Source organism: Cebus imitator, unplaced genomic scaffold (genome assembly GCF_001604975.1).
Source record: "Cebus imitator isolate Cc_AM_T3 unplaced genomic scaffold, Cebus_imitator-1.0 Scaffold75, whole genome shotgun sequence".
NCBI lineage: Eukaryota > Metazoa > Chordata > Mammalia > Primates > Cebidae > Cebus > Cebus imitator.
The window spans coordinates 5,341,405-5,358,954 of record NW_016107390.1 but is presented as its reverse complement, the minus strand read 5'-3'; the positions used below and the strand labels follow the sequence as shown (position 1 = coordinate 5,358,954).

General features: G+C 40.2%; 1 protein-coding gene across 4 annotated transcripts in view; it reads right to left on the bottom strand.

Moving 5' to 3' along the window:
* The window catches only part of PLD5 (phospholipase D family member 5), a 383,066-nt gene that overhangs the window by 100,728 nt on the left and 264,788 nt on the right, over window positions 1-17,550 (bottom strand). For all 4 annotated transcript variants that reach the window (XM_017532108.2, XM_017532109.2, XM_017532110.2 and 1 more), the window contains one exon: window positions 2,407-2,534. In XM_017532108.2, the coding sequence (XP_017387597.1) occupies window positions 2,407-2,534 (128 nt within the window). The remainder of the gene's footprint in view (window positions 1-2,406; window positions 2,535-17,550) is intronic.

Sequence of the window (17,550 nt, the reverse complement as noted above, 5' to 3'; positions counted from 1 at the left end):
ACACACACACACACAGACAGACACACACACAGACACACACACACACTTCATGGGAGAAGGTCAATATATTAACATTAATGGGAGTTTGGAATAACAGGAGTTTGGAAGGAGTAGATTCTAACCCTCATGGATGACTCTGAAGGGTTTAAGACTTCAGTTCAGGAAGGCACTGCAGATGTGATGGAAAGAACAAGAGAACTAGAATTAGAAGTGGAGCCTAAAGATGTGGCTGAATTGCTGCAATCTCAGGATAAAACTTGAATGTATGAGGAGTTGCTTCTGATGAATGAGCAAAGAAAGTGGTTACTTGAGATGAAATCTATTCCTGGTGAATATGCTGTGAACATTGTTGAAACAAAAAGGATTTAGAATATTATATAAACTTAGTTGATAAAGCAGTGGAAGGGTTTGAAAGGATTGACTCCAATTTTGAAAGAAGTTTTACTGTGGGTAAAACGCTTTCAAACAGCAACAATACTACAGAGAAATCTTTCATGAAAGGAGGTCAGTTGATGCGGCCAACTCCATTGTTGTCTCATTTTAAGAGATTGCCATAGCCACCCTAGCCTTTAGCAGTCGCCACCCTGGTCAGTCAGCAGGCAGCCACCAACATCGAGGCAAATCCCTCCACCAGCAAAAATCTTACATCTACATCTGAAGGCTCAGATGACTGCTATTTTCTAGCAATAAAGTATTCTCAAATTAAAGTATGCACATTTTTTTACATAGTGCTATTGCACACTTAGCAGACGATACTATAGTGTAAAGGTCACTTCTATATGCACTGGGAAACCAAAAACATGGTCTGCCTTGCTTTATTGCAGTGGTCCGGAACTAAGCCTGAAATATCTTTGATGTTTGTCTACAAAAGAAAACACACACTGACTTTATAGTTTTTGAAGTTCAACCCAGAGATCAGTGAGTTTGCAGAGCTCAAACATCGAGCAAGAGTAGCTGGCATTCCATGACCACCACATCATCATGGATTTGCAACTGGAAAGATTCCAGCGAGTGAAAAGTTTCTTGATGAATTTTCCTGTTAGATTTTCTTAAATAAAAGGGCAAGAGAGAAAATCTATAACTTAGCATCCCAGCAAGATCATGAAAGATAACGATTTTTTCCTAAATGTATTTATTTTAAAAGGCTAGTGAAATAAGAACTAGGGGTTTGGAGCTACATGGCTTGGGTTTGAGTTCCGGCTTTGCTGTTTCCTGAAAGGTGCTCTTGAGTAAGTTACTTACCTGTGTCTCAGCTTCTTCCTTTGCAAGATAAATGATAAGAGTAGTATTTCCAAGAAAGAGTTATTGTGAAAATGAAATGCGATTATACTCTTTACATGCTTAGAAAAATGCCTAGCACAGAGAAAGCCTCAATTTTTTGAAACTTGTTATTATTTCTTCTACTTACCATAGATATAAGGTAATAATTGATAGCAATAGTCATTGATTTCACTAAAAAACTTTACAAAATATAAAGCTGATAACATAAGTTTAACTCTTGGAAAATGTATTATAATTCTTCATGTAATTGTTAGCCTCAACTTTGTTCAATTAAAATCTGTTCTAATGCATGAGTCCTGCTAAGCAATGCTTCATGTCACATTGAGGTGGACCAAGAAAAATTCCACATAGTTAAGCACAACAGAAAGAAACACTGATTTAAGACGGATGATTAGGTATAATAGTGTGATCCCAAATTTTGAGAGCTGTGGAGAAATAGAGGGCCGGGGGGGAGACAATATCTGTGTGTAGGTGTGGAGAGGAAGAGGAGGAGAGAGTGTTGATTTAAGATGTTCTGAGAAGGTCAGCAAGTCTTCCTAAGAATCCGGTGACCAGGAACCTCCTGCCACTGGATGATCAAAGGAAAGATGGTGATTTTGTAATCCTCTGCAGATTGCCTCTGACACAAATACATGCATAAAAATCCTAAGTCTGTGAAAATGTATTTTCAAGATACTTGAAGTTAATCATTTGTTAAGAGAAAGATGATAACATCTTCATCTTGAGATTTATTAAAGAAATAACTCAAATGAATGCTATCCTAAGACATTATTCCATACTGAATTTGTGTGTTTCCCTCTGTCTAATAGCTTATGCAATATCATCCTGAAAATATAGGTCTGGGCAATGTAAATTACATAGCAACCTGCTCTCAGGAATACTGGAGCAGCCTATGAATTACAAAAGCATTGAAGCAATAGCGGTTTTTACTTTTTTTTGTAAGATGATTCTGACAAGGAAAGGTTTATCCTTTCACACAAAAGGAAGGTGAGCCTCTTAAAACTACACAGTTAAAAATAATAAACGCTGTAGGTTTTAGGATCCTTATCTACAGTAGCTTGCTTTATGGAGGTGGTAGCTTTGAGGATGACAGAACTCTGAGTTTATATAACACAGAAAGATTACCTGTCCCAGGGATTGCCAGTCCAAACCTGCACTGCCGATATATACATGTTGTTTGTCCACGATCCAGAAGGAGGACTGTAGCCGGCCTTTGTTGTAAGCGGTCATGTTCATGTACGTCACCTCGGCTCCTAGGAGTTCAAGGAGAGCCTGGTCAGCCTCTGCGTCAAGGCCCTGCCAGGGCTGTCAGTCACCCACCAGCAGCAATACTCATGGTTCTCCATTTGTCCCAATTGACATTTAGGAAAGCTAAATATTTACGTGAGTTTGGTGGAAAGAAGGTCCCCAAGGTACTATTTTGTTCCCTAAAACAAAGAACATTAAAAAAAAAAAAAAAAAGAAAAAAGAAATGCCTTTTCCTATGCCTATGGCAGAGGAAGTTTTGTATATAGTGACAAGACTATGGCTTCTCAAGTCAGACAGATCTGTATTGAAATCCTGGCTCCATCACTTACCATCTGGATGGTGAGACAGGTACACCATATGCAGTTTTCTCTTCGAGTAATTTTAATACAGTTTGCAGGATCAGTCTTGTTCAGTATCACAGCTCTCCTCAATAACACATTGGCCTTATTATGCTTTCTATGCATTATTCATCCTGTAACCCTTTCACTTGCCTTTACTTCTTCATTTCTTCCATTTATTATTTAATTTGGGTTTGGTCTCTTCTTGGTCTTTATCTGATAGTTCTTTATTTTGAGACAGAGTCTTGCTCTGTCGCCCAGGCTAAAGTACGACCTCAGCTCACTGCAACCTCCACCTCCCAGGTTCAAGTGATTCTCCTGCCTCAGCCTCCTGAGTAGCTGTGATTACAGGCACACGCCACCCCACTCAGCTAATTCTTGTGCTTTTAGTAGAGATGGGGTTTTATCATGTTGGCTAGGCTGGTCTCGAGCTCCTGAGCTCAGGTGATCTGCCCACCTCAGCCTTCCAAAGTGCTAAGATTACAGGTATCTGATAGTTCTTAATTTAAGCAATGATTTTTCAAGCTTTACTGAAGTGCAAACCTGAATGGTCAACTAAATCACTCAGAGCATTGTTAACACCAAAAATATATTTGAAGAGCTGAATGTGACCAATTATTTTAGGCTTTAGGATCCAGTGTCAAGCCTTTATGTATTGCTGCTTAAAATGCATTCACAAATTTCTCAAAAGGAACACACAGTCCATTTAATGCAAGGGCATTTAAATAAATTTCTGCTAAAGGTCTCTCCTCTTTAAAAGAACAGACCTATATGCACATAGTTAGTGAACTAAGCTATTCTGTCTTCAGATATTCACTATGAATGAAGACTATATATTCCAGGGCGCACTTCACTGTGAGAGCCTTCATTACCAGAGGCACACAGAAGACTGTGTGGAGATGCATGTCAAGGTATCAGAAAGGAAGGAGAGCAATTTACAGTATGAACTTAATGCTTAACTCTTAGAAAAATGTAAATGATGCATCTAGCTTCCTTGTGGCAGGAGGCTGAAAAGAGATGTCATAAGGTTGGGAGAGAATCTCTCAGGGAAAGCCAGCACCCAGGCAGATTTTCCCTGAGGGTAGAGCAGTTTCTTTATCTTACAAGTGACGGGCACATCTTTCTCTGCCTCCAGCCATCCTGGAATAGTAGCATCTAAAAAAGAGCTGCAGATCCTAGAGGAGGAACTGTTGGGTATGGCAGAATCTGAATGTCCAAAATGGGTAGATACCACGGCAGGTATGGGGACACCCGAATCTGCATGGAGGTGTGGTTGGCCCCACAGACAGCTGCCAGGGCTCCTCGTTAGATAAACAGAGCATTTGTCCTTAGAGACTGGATGAGTTCCCTAAGTCTGCCATAACAAAGTATCCTAGACTGGATGACTTAAAACAGCAGAAACCTATTCTCAGTTTTGGAGGCTAGAAGTCCAAAACAAAGGTATCAGCAGGGCCAAACTTCCTCTGGGACATGTAGGGAAGCAACCTTCCTTGCCTCCTCTGGTGGTGCCCATTCATCTCTGGGGGTTCTTGACTTGCAACTGCAGCCCTCACATTCTGCCTCCCTTGTCCCATGGCACCTTCTCCCTGCACCTGCTTTCTTTTCTGATCAGGACACTGCTCAAGTTGGATGAAGGACCCACCTCCACTACGGTAATTAACTAATTACATCTGTAAAATCCCCATTTCCAAGTAAGGTCACACTCCGCAGTTCTGGGGATTACATCTTTTATATATCTCTCTGGGGGACACAATTCAACCCATAACAGAGACCCCGGTTACTTTCACTGGCCATGCTTTTCGACAGCAATAAACCAGCCAGCACTGAGCGAAGCATTCTCTCCTGTCTCTGGGAGGAAGAGAATGAAGGTGACCTTGGTGCTTGCCTCAGATTCCACTTCAGCATGCACCTTGTCAAGTCTTCACCTGCTTTCTTACTCTGCCTGGTGACTACTTGACCCCTCTGTGACCCCTCATCTCCTGGTGGGGCACACTGTGTCTGAAACTCGGCCGCATGACCAGTTGCCATCCTGCATCAGACTGTTTATTAGTTCTCAGAGTCCTCACCTGTTGTCACACAGGCAGCACTGAGTCTATCTGAAGAGTCCACTGGGGACTGTCCTTTTGTACCTCTCCATCCCACACCCCATCTACACTGCCCTAAAAGTACCATGTTATTTTGCAATTTAGCTTAAAGAGTTTGACCTCAGAGATGATGGGTCACGTGTATCTCTCCAGCCAAAGCCTCTGCAGCTATTTACCGATGCCTAAAATTATTTTTACAAAGGAATAGTGTCATTCCTTCCACAAACCTTGATTGAATACCTAATATATACCAGATGCTGCGCTATGTAAAATCAGGGATAAAAGACCTCAAGTGACTGATTCAAATTCAAGCATATGAAAATATTGCCTGAGACCCTTTGGGCTGTGATCACCAAGCAGATAGAAATGTATTCCTTGGAGTGCTGGAGGCTGTGAAGCCCAGGATCGAGGCACTGGCAGATTCGGTGTCTAGTGAAGGTCAGCTTTCTGTTTCACAGATTGTGCCTCCTCATTGTGGCCTCACGTGGTGAAAAATATGACGGCCTCTCTCTGATTTCTTCTAAGGGCACTAATCGCATTCATGAGGGTTTTGCTGCTTTCATAACCTAGTCACCTGCCAAATCCCTCCCTCCTAATACCATCATCACCCTGGGGGTTAGGATTTCAACACGCAAATCTGGGGAGATACAAACATTTGGAGCACAGCCGTGCCATCTTTAACGTAATCAGGATCTGCTCCAGTTCTGCTGCTCAGACAGGAGAGGCAACGAGGAGCTGAGAGATTGGAAGGCAGAGTCCTTGCTGCTGTATCAACGAAGCCCAAGTGAAGGCCGAGAGCAGGAAAGACAGGAAATTGCCTCACAGTCAGCCCAGGGCCAGGGATCCCTGTCAAAAGCCCACAGAGCTGTGTGGAGAGCTCAAGCTATATGTAATGCTAGTAATTCCCATTTATTGAATACCTGTGTGCCCAGTGCCAAGTTAGCTATGTTACAACAGCCTCATATAGCATAAAATACTGTATTAGTCCATTTGGGCTGCTATTACTAAACATCACACACAACAGAAATGTATTCCTCAGAGTTCTGGAGGCTGTGAAGTCCAAGATCAAGGCTGGCAGATTTGGTGTCTAGTGAAGGTCACCTCATTTTTCCTATTTTAGTACACAATAAATTCATGCATGTGGGGAAAGAAAACCCACTGAAAATATTTGATGATACATCTGAAAACACATTTTTTTTTTTTTGCATATGGTTCATGGACTATCACTTCTCCATTACAAATCATCTATTTGTTTTTCTATCTAAATATTATGCTCCATCTATCTCTGAAGATATGTTTTTATCTTTATTAATATCTGGAGATATATATATATATAGTTATGTCTCCCTCAGTTTATTCAATATTTTACTTAAGAGAATTTATATTTACATCACTTTTAGAATATGTTTGTTCATTGGTTATAGAAATTATCTTCATCCTGTTGGGTCTTTTTGTAATATGTATTAGGAAGTGATGGTTAAAATACAATGTTGACTACAAAACAAATTTAATGATTAAAAAGCATATAATATACCACTTACTGCATTTACGTGCATCACCTAAATTTGAGTTAATTTTATAGTGTTGTGTTAGAATTGCGATTAGCAAAGGCAGTCACATGCAGTACAGGCCTGAAGATTTAGATAAAAGGGCAGAGCAATTTTTCTGTTTTTCATGCATTACATTTATGCAAATGCAGACAATATATAATAATAAATCAAATTATTTCCATTGACATAAAAATCTGACTAATTTTTATAGGAGAGATGACTTTAGTTTCTACTTCTCAAATAATTTTAGGCCTTTTTTTTTTTTTTTTTCCACAACGTGCCACATACTCTTAAAAAATGTATAGAATGACACAATTTTGTAAGCACTAACAGGAACACTTATTTTTATGACCCAGAAGACAGGGATCCTACATATTAAAGAGTTACTATGTTAAAATGACAGCGAGAGCTGTGTGTAAGAAATATGGAGTAATTTATGAGAGCAGCTCATCAGTATTCACAGAGATTACTCAAGCTTAGTATCCACATGCAAAAGAATGCTGAAAACCAGCCCCTTTTTGTCCTATTACTGGTTTTATTTTCTCCACGGGAATCACCAGCTCACAGGAAGTCTTTTCTAAAATTCTAGGTGGGATTATTCAGAGCTAACAAAGGCTTTGCGTTACTAAATAGTTTATACGTTCAAAACTAATATTTAGGTGAGTGACAGTTTCTAAATCCAATATCATTAGAAAACCACAGGTTTTAAGAAAATTATTTTCCATTTATATTAAGGTACACTTTGCTCATAGTAAAATTCACTCTTTCGGGCATAGAGTTCTTAGAGTTTGGAAAGACAGTTGTGTGACCACCACGACCATCGGAATCCAGGACAGTGTCATCACCCCCAGGCTTCTTTTGCAGTGACTTCCTCTTCAAACCCCAGTCCTTGGCAACTACTCATCTGTTTTTTTGTGCCTATAGTTTTGCTTTTGTAAGAAGGTCATACAAATCGAGTCATGGAGTATGTAGCCCTTTGAATCCTGCCTCTCACTTAGCATAACGCATGTGAGACCCATTCACGTGGAACAGTGGTTTGTTTCTCTTTGCTGTCGGGGGATATTTCATTGTGTGGAATGCACCACAGTTTGTTTATCCATTCTCCAGTCGAGAAACATTTGGGTAGTTTCTGCTTGCTGGTGAGACAAACAAAGCTGCCGCAAACACTCATACATACAGTTTCTGTGAGAATGTAGCTTTCATCTCACTTGGGTAAATACCTAGGAGTGAGACTGCTTAGTCATATGGTAAATATATGTTTAACTTTATAAGAAACTGCCAACCTGTTTACCCGAAGCGTCGGCACCAGTTTGCATTCCCACCAGCAATAGCTGTTAGTCTAAATCATTCTGTAGCCTTGCCAGAACATGGTGCTACATTTACATGAAGTTTTCCCTTTAAATATTATAGACTTCTAGGATCAGAAAATATCTTTAAGTCTGGCTTGATTTAATTAAACGTATTTTGAAGACAGCTTTGAAAGTATATTAAGTATGATTAACCAATTTTTGCTTTTATAGATTTCTTTTCTAACAGGAAAAAAAATATTGTCAGTTTCTCTGTGTGCAGCCCCGTGACTCATTGCCCAGAGACCTCAGGATGTCAACCGAGAGACGCATACATCACCAGGTGACATGTCAGGACCACTGCCTCATGGCTGGGCACAGCTGCTGGTGATGAGTCCAGATCTCCACAGATCCTCCTGTTTTCAGCCCAGCACTCTAGTTGTTTAACTTATAATGAACAGGCATTATTGGTGACTCAAAAATAATGTTTTTTGATGCCAAAACCAAAAGTGGTAACTCAAGAGTATATACTTGTTTCTATTATTGCTTTATAAAATACTCTTCTGCTAGCCAGGCAGTCCTAACTAAATCTTAAACAACAAGGCTAAGGTTCAGAACTAGAAATGTTAAACTACAAAAATGCTAACTGATGGTGTGAAAAGTCAGGTCCCAGTTGGTCATACTAATCAAGATAGAGTGATATGGCTAATCTCTAGGTTTTACACGCTTTTTGGGAAGTCAAATGTTAAAAGTCAGGAAACTTCAAACTACCCATTACAACTCCTTTGAGCTTTAACAGAGATGCTTCATTGAAACTTAATAGATAATGTTCCTAGTTTTGGAGGGGTTCTGTTTCTTTACTGAATTTTTCTTATAGTAGTAACCAAAATATTATACTTTGTTTTGTACATTTCAATGCAAATAATTCTGTGTGAAAATTTAATAGAGAAAATGAAAATGTTAACTAAAAAGTTATTAAATAAAAAGTTTTTAAAATAAAACAGTATAATGCCATGATGAATTGGGAATTAATGTTGCTACTTTGAAGAATCAAGTTGACTGTATGTACGCACATCTTAAAATGGATATATTCTTGAGAGCCTTCCTCTAGCAAGACTTTCTAGCATTAAACTTAATTGCTTATCATAGATCTGTTCCAAATCCCATGTGGTAGAGTTAGTAACTAGTTCATCTGTAGGTTAGTCTTTTTCAGTACACTAATGTTTGCCTTATAATCAGATTTCAGAGTCCCTCACTGTTTTAATTTTTTTAAGAGATGGGTCTCATTATGTTGCCCAGGCTCAAGTGATCCTCCAGCCATAGCCTCATAAGCAGCTGGGACTATAGGCATAAGCCACCACACCACCACACTCGGCCTCTCCACTGTTCTTTCTTTAGAGACAGAGTTTCATTCTGTCATCCAGGCTGGAGTGCAGTGGAGCGATCTCACTGCAACCTCTGTCTCCCAGGTTCAAGCAATTCTCCTGCCTTAGCCTCCTGAGTAACTGGGAGGTACATGCCACCACATCCTGCTAATTTTTTGTATTTTAGTAGAAATGAAGTTTCACCGTGTTGCCCAGGCTGGTCTTGAACTCCTGAGCTTAGGCAATCCGCCTGCCTCAGCCTCTCAAAGTGCTGGAATTACAGGTGTGAGCCATCGAACCCGGCTCTCTTCACTGTTCTTTATGTGAGGAGATATCACATGGGTAGGGCTAAACGCCACTGCCAATTTTCTACAGTACAGATCTGTAGGGACCATCCTTTGATGTATGTTTGTCACATGCTTTTTAGGATGTGACTGTGTTTGTGATTCTACTCCTTTATGATCAACTTAAAAATTCCTGGACTCATATTTTGATCAGAAACAACTCACAGATACTATCAGATGCTTGCTGAGCAGGAGTGGCTAATTCATCACCCCAGGATACTCATTCCCATCTAAAATTGCTGAAGAATTACTTATTATCACTTCCATTCCAAATCTTCTCCAGAAGCTTGTTGGTATCTCTAGGTTAAACACTAGTTTCTAGCTTAAAGCTAGTTTCAGAACTAGTGTTATCAAAATGGAATCTTAGATTCTGAAGAGGTTTAACACTGGCGTGTTCACATTTGCACGTTACACTTACACATAAGGAAGATGGGAGGAAATGAGCAACCTGAAGGAGACAGCTAGTTGAACAATTTAATTCCAGTGAAGATAAGGAAAGTTCAATTCTACCTACGCTTGAATTGATGTAATCTAGATCTGTCTTCATATATCTAGCAATTCTCTTTTTGTCTCTCTCATGAAGGGGAAACAAAATCTTCACAGGGCATTTGTGAGTTGATGTCATGTGTAGTTTATATGTGCATCATTTTTTCCCCTGCCAACACCTTCTTTTAATAGTACCTGACGCACCCACAGGACACAGAATGGGAAAGCGTCGGTCCCATGTGAAAACATTTAGTCTCTATTTGGTCACAGCTGATCGGACCAAATGTAGACACTGATCTAAGCTGAGCCAACCAAATTTCTTCTTTTGGGAATTCAAAATTGAGCCACAAAGTAAGTTACTTAAAAGAAGCTGTGTTGGGGAGTCATACACATACAGAGGTTGACATGACTGTCCAAGTCTACACAAAAGAAAGATAAGAGAAGCCAAGCTTCAGAGAAGGGGAGAAGGAGGGAGGGAGGGAGGGAGGAAGGGAGGGAGGGAGGCGGAGAAAGAGAGGGAGAGAGGGGGGGAGGGAGGAAGACAGAGGAAGAGGAAGGGGAAGGGAAGGAGGAAAGGAAGGGGAGCAGAGTACCAGGAGAGAACAAGCCAGAGTTTGAAAAAGACACTGTCCTTGCAAGAGAGAGAAATGATGAATGAGAAAATGGGGGGGAGACCACCCCCACTCCCTCAAACCAGTTCCATGACTTTCTGTGAGTTCCTCTAAATCTTTAGCATAAATTAATTGTCACTTAAGCTGGTTTCAGATGGACTTTCTTTCTTTCCTAAGCTATTCTTATGGTATTAACCAGATAATACTGTACTTTATTTTGCACATAATTTTTGAAGTCCCTCAACCTTTATATGTGTGCTTTTAATATTAGACTAGAACTGTTTAGTTGTGGCCTAAAAACTCAAGCAATTTTTAGCAAAGAGCTTGTGGCACAAGTTGCATGAGTAAGTGATTCAAATGCTGAAGATTTAAAATAAACATCCTGTCAAAATACTCATCATCATGACACAAAAGAAAACACACTAGTACACTGTGGTTAAAACGTAGAAAATAAAGTTCCACCTTTCCCATGGATCCCCATGATGAAAATTAAACAGAAATTATCTCCAAGTTCATTTCCAGGAAGCCTCGTTTTAGAAGCATACTATCAGCAGCGTTAATGTGTTTGATGACATAACACACAGACCTGCAAAAGAATGTATGTAACGTATAAGTAGATTATGAGACATAATAAAATGGATACTTGTGAACCTTCCACCTTACTAAAAACTAGAACCTTACCAAAATGTACTATTAAAGCTGTGTTTCTCAATTAGGGTTCATTCAGTTCCCCAACCCACCCACTGCCCCATCCCCAGGGGACATGAAGCAATATCTGGAGACATTTTTGTTTGTCGCAAATGTCAGGGGCTGCTATTAGGATTTAGTGAGTAGGGGCCAGAGATGTTGCAAAACATCCTACAATGCGCAGGACAGGCTCCCAAACAGCAAATATTTCAGCTCAAAATGCTGACAGCTTCAAGGGTGAGAAGCCCTGCATTAAAGCTGTGTGTTTATGCTTAATCCCGTATCTCTACCACTTTCCTGTAATGCAACCACTACTTAAATTCAGTATTTAACCTTATCTTATATCTAAACTATAATTTATCCCATATGTATGCATTCCTAATAGCATTATAGAAATTAATCACTCGCTTTTGAAAAGAATGCTAATGAGCCTCAAGCATATATCAAAGGGAAACATAGCACTATGAATAATTATAGATTTCTGGAAAGGTTTTCACCTGTTCCCTGAAAGCAAGGTTTGCAGCAGAAATTTATCTGATCCATCAATCTCTTCTTCTGAATATATTAATTTGTGTGAACAATGAAAAAATTATAGTTTGCCCATTCTTGGGGGCTTTAATTTTTATTAACCAGTACAGTTCAATCAATTTAATTACCAACATTTTAGAATTCATTGGCTAGAAGGCTAAAGGGGAAACACGAAAGGGTGAAAATTGTCTGTCATGACATGTCGTTTTCAAATAATTCAGTAAGCGAGAGTCAGGAAACTTTTAAGATAATCAATTAGGTCTTCCAGTTATAAAAATAAAAAGAATCTTAAGAGCACAATGCACTTTTAATTTTAACATACCTATTCAAATACTGTCAAAACTATGTTGTAGAATTTCTCACAGGTTGCCTTTGATTCTTGGTTTTTAGTCTAGAACTTTGAACCCGTAGGGGTAGTTTCTAGGAGTCGTGTCTTCCCTCTCATGTTTTTGTCTTATGATTAGGATATTCTGCTTCTTGGGAAATACTGTGCTTTGACTACGTTTGTAAACTTCTAGTCCAACAGTTAAGCTATCTATAGGAATGTTTGCTTCCAGAAACAATTAAGCTTAAAAATAAAGACTGTACTTTAATAAACCTACTTAAAAATGAAATTTACTTAAGTAATATTGCCTAAATTATGCACACAATTTAGTAATTCTACACCTAAAATGAGTCAGCAGGAACATTATCTACAGCGGCTCAGTTATATCAAAAAATAATAAGGTAAAGTCATTGGTAGCCGCTTGGGCACACGCTACGGCTTCCTCCCTCTTCCTCCTCCCTGTTGGAGTCACCTGGCTATCTATATGGCCATGGAGGAGGACAGTCGGGAATGAAGAGTACTCCGGGGGCATCTGTGTTGGTGCCCGTGCTCACTGAAAGAAGGCAGCCTCTTAGAGCCCAGCACAGTTGCAGGGCCGGGAGGACAGGGATTCAGTAGCTTTGGAGGAGTTTTGCTTTCTTGGAAAAGCCAACCTTATTCTCTTTACCTTACCATTTGCTGTCCAATAGTGCCAGAAGATTCCACAGCCCAATCTGCCATGACTCGGAGATGATAAACCTACTTATATTGTTGCATGACACCTCATCTAATACATCGACAGCTTAGAGGAGGCTTACCAGCTAAAGAAAAGATATGGCTACTATTGAGTTAGGTAAAATGGAAGACACAAGAATTCTTTAGGACATTTGCAAAGATGTTTCAAGACAATAATCTAAAGATAAGGCAATGCACTTAGAAGTTTTTAAAAATCCAAAACAATAATTCAGTAGAGGAAATCTAATACAAGAATTGGCAGAACTGAATGCTGAAATAATACCCTGCATGTTTAAAAGGAGTAATTTACTTATAAACAGAGTGAAAATAAAGAAACTGAAATGACTAAAAGCTGATGCAAGAAAGATATATCCAGGGGCACTAATATCTCAAAGGCTCAGAGGGAATAAAAGCGATCTCTTTAAAAATAAGAAAAAAAAGATGACAAATGTAAGCAAAATAATGAGAGGGCTTGACTAAGATATTCAAAATCTAATTGTGGTAGTTCTAGAGAGAATCAAAATCACAGAAGAAGAAATTACAAATAATAAAGTAAAATTCCCAAGGACTGAAAGATCTAAGTTTAAAAACTTTAAAGCCCAACTATCCCTGGCAAAAAATTTAAAAAGGCCCACACACATATCATACTAAAATTTCAGAACATTGGAAATGAACAGAGATTTTAAACACTTTCAGAGAGGAAATGAACAAATAAAAATAACATGCAAAGATTAGTTAATTTGAATTACACCAGATATTTTAATCGTAACAGTGAAAACCGGAAAATAGTCTGAGGAAAAAATAATTGGTATGTCCAGCAAATAATGAAGATAAAAATATTTTGCTTTCTCATCAAAAGTACAAATTATTCCAGAAAATGGTCAAATTTTTAAATAGTATTCACAAATGGGGAAGATTATATATTTATGTAATTTGGGGAGATATATATATCTTATTTAGGAAAATATTAATCTAGAATATAATATATATATTCTCATTATTTTTTTTTCTATTTGAGTATATATAATTGAAGGAAAAAAATCATCAAGTCTTAGTACTTTAAAAGGCTTATTCTTAGGCTGGGTACAGTGGCTCACACCTGTTATCCTAGCACTTTGGGAGGCTCAGGGAGGCAGATCGTTTGAGGTCAGGAGTTCAAGACCAGCCTGGCCAACATGATGAAACCCCATCTGTACTGGAAATACAAAAATGAGCCCAGTATGGTGGTGGGTGCCTGTAATTCCAGCTATCCAGGAAGCCGAGGCAGAAGGATCACTTGAACCCAGGAGGCAGAGGCTGCAGTGAGCTGAGATCATACCACTGCACTCCAGCCTGTGTGACAGAGCGAGACTCCATCTAAAATAAAATAAACTAAGAAATAAAAGGCTTGGCTGGGAGCAGTGGCTCACGCCTATAATCCCAGCTCTTTGAGAAGCCTAGACAGGATCACCTGAGGTCAGGAGTTTGAGACCAGGCTGGGACATGGCAAAACCCTGTCTCTACTAAAAATAAAAAAATTAGCCAGGTGTGGTGGCACACACCTGCATCCCCAGCTACTGGGGAGGCTGAGGCAGAAGAATTGCTTGAACCCAGGAGGTGGAGGTTGCAGTGAGCCGAGATTGTGCCACTGCACTCCAGCCTGGGTGACAGAGGGAGACTCCGGCTCATCGATGCAAAATCTTCAATAAAATATTGGCAAACTGAATGCAACAGCACATCAAAAAGCTTATCCATCACGATCAAGTAGGCTTCATCCTGGGGATGCAAGGCTGGTTCAACATACGCAAGTCTATAAATGTGATCCATCACATAAACAGAACCAAAGACAAAACCACATGATTATCTCAATAGATGCAGAGAAGGCCTTGACAAAATTCAACAGCGCTTTATGCTAAAAACTCTTAATAAACTAGGTATTGATGGAACGTATCTCAAAATAATAAAAGCTATTTATGACAAACCCACAGCCAATATCATACTGAATGGCCAAAAACTGGAAGCATTCCCTTTGAAAACTGGCACTAGACAAGGATGCCCTCTCTCACCATTCCTATTCAATATAGTATTGGAAGTTCTAGCCAGAACACTTTTACACTGTTGGTGGGAGTGTAAATTAGTTCAGCCATTGTGGAGGACAGTGTAGCAATTACTCAAGGATCTAGAAATAGAAATTCCATTTGACCCAGCAATTCCATTACTGGGTATAAACCCAAATGATTATAAATCATTCTATTATAAAGACACATGCACACGTATGCTCATTGTGGCACTGTTCACAATAGCAAAGACTTGGAACCAACCCAAATGCCCATCAATGATAGACTGGATAAAGAAAATGTGGCACATGGAATACTATACAGCCATAAAAAGGATGAGTTCATGCCTGTTGCAGGGACATGGATGAAGCTGGAAACCATCATTCTCAGCAAACTGACATAAAAACAGAAAACCAAACACTGCATGTTTTCACTCATAAGTGGGTGTTAAACAATGAGAACACATGGACACAGGGAGGGGAACATTACACACTGGGGTCTGTTGGGGGGGGTGGAGGGCTAGGAGAAGGATAGCAGGGGGTGGGGGGATTGGGGAGGGCTAACATTAGGAGACACACCCAATGTAGGTGACAGGGGATGGTGGCAGCAAACCACCATGACATGTGTGTACCTATGTAACAATCCTGCAAGATCTGCACATGTACCCCAGAACTTGAAGTAAAATTAAAAATAAATAAAACAAAACAAAAGAAATAAAAAGTTTATTCATGTTAATTCCAGCTTGGTCACTGAAAGAAAATTAGCTCATTCTTTGGTTAGGTATTTGTGATGGGTACATGGGACTGAATCTCAGGGGAAGGGAATGGCCTGCCTGTTCCCCACAGATACCAAGTAAGCTGAGACCCAAGGTTTTAAGCTCAAATTTAGGACTCTCCTTGCCTCCTGCTCAAAATCACACAATAATCTGAATGACTCTAACACCCTATAGAGATGTTACCCTTACAAGTGGGAATGCTTGAAATAAGTCACTATCAGAAAAGACTGATTGCTAATGAGGCCCCTATTCAATATTCTTCTTTAAGAAAGATTAAAGGAAGAGAAAGAGAGTTGGGGGTAGTGGAGGTGGCAGGCACAGAGGGAGAAAGAGAGAGAGGGAGGATGGGAGGGAGGGAGGGAAGGATCGATCCTAAGTGGTCCATCAGAGGCTTGGCTTTGTTCATTATCTCCAGCAAGTAGCACAGAACTGGCCATGATTTTGGGTCCAATAAACATGAAAAATAAGACTGAATAAGAAAATGAATCAATGTTTGCAAACACTCCCCTCTGTCTTGTGTGTCCATCTCTGTCTCCTCCCACACTCTCTGTCTCTGAATAACTGACAGTAGGAAATCAGTCGTGGCCTCCAACAAAATCAGAATAAATGTCCTGGGGTGGAAAAGGAGCCAGCATTGTAGAAGAACAATCCTTTCTATGTGGGAGGTGTGGTTAAATTTAACTTTAAAGACTTCCATTCCAAGCCAAATTCATAACAAAAGGAAACATTAGGCAGCAAGACAGGACTAGCTAACATGACTTAAACAAAACTCCCAAATGTTAACTCATTTGTTCCTTCCTTTGAGGACCAAGAGTTTCAATATTTCTTCTTCTTCCAGAATAAAATTACAAGGTGTCTTCCATTCCAAATGAGACAGGAATTCATTTCTTTATTTCTCAAGTTATCACGGAACTCAGAGGACGGGAAGGAGAGAGGGTTTCTTTTTAACGTTTATTCCAGCCAACCTTGTATTCAGTGCCTCTAAAGCTTCTAAGTTCTCCTTAGCACTGCTTCAGGCTTAGGGAGCCCACATCTTGTGAACTCCATCAGTGGCCATCAGATCTCAATGCTCCTGCCAAACCCCACTGCAGGACAAAGACAGTGGCATTGAACTTTTTTCTGAAGAAGGAATGGGTAACAGTTAAACTATATATGAGACCAGGACAAGGTGGATAGGCAATTCCAGGTGTCAGCAAGAATCACGGAGCTGAGTGGGACAGCAGAGTGAACTCCAGGAACTGGGAAGGCAGACGATGGAGCAGAAAATGGGGACACAGGGAGAGGGTTTGGGTGGTCCAGCTTAACATGTGGAGATGCCGCCTGCTGGGAATTCCTTGGCCCGCCTGGGTTTCCTGCTTCTTGGTGGTACAGAGTGGCATGTGCTCACCTTGCTGGACATGCAGGCACCTGACACGCTCTGATATTTCCTCTGGTTTCTTCCTTTCTCAGCCCCTGATTCTGCCAATAAACTTAACGGGATGGGAAGGGAGAGTGCAGTAGGAGGGAGGGAGGTGAGAGAAAGGCTCCGACGGAGGCATCTCTAGTTAGTTCCTGGTGTAGACTCGAGGGCCCGGACATCAGACTCCCTGGTTTGAATCTTGCTTCTGCCACTTAGTGGCTAAGTGTCCCTGTACACACCTTTCAAACCTGTGCCTTGGTTTTCTCCTCTATAAAATGGGGATGAAATAAGAGAGGACGTATGAGCCGGGCGCAGTGGCTCACGCCTGTAATCCCAGCACTTTGGGAGGCCGAGGTAGGTGGATCACGAGGCCAGGAGATCGAGACTATCCTGGCTAACATGGTGAAACCCCGTCTCTACTAAAAATACAACAATTAGCTGGGCGTGGTGGCGCGTGCCTGTATTCCCAGCTACTCAGGAGGCTGAGGCAGGAT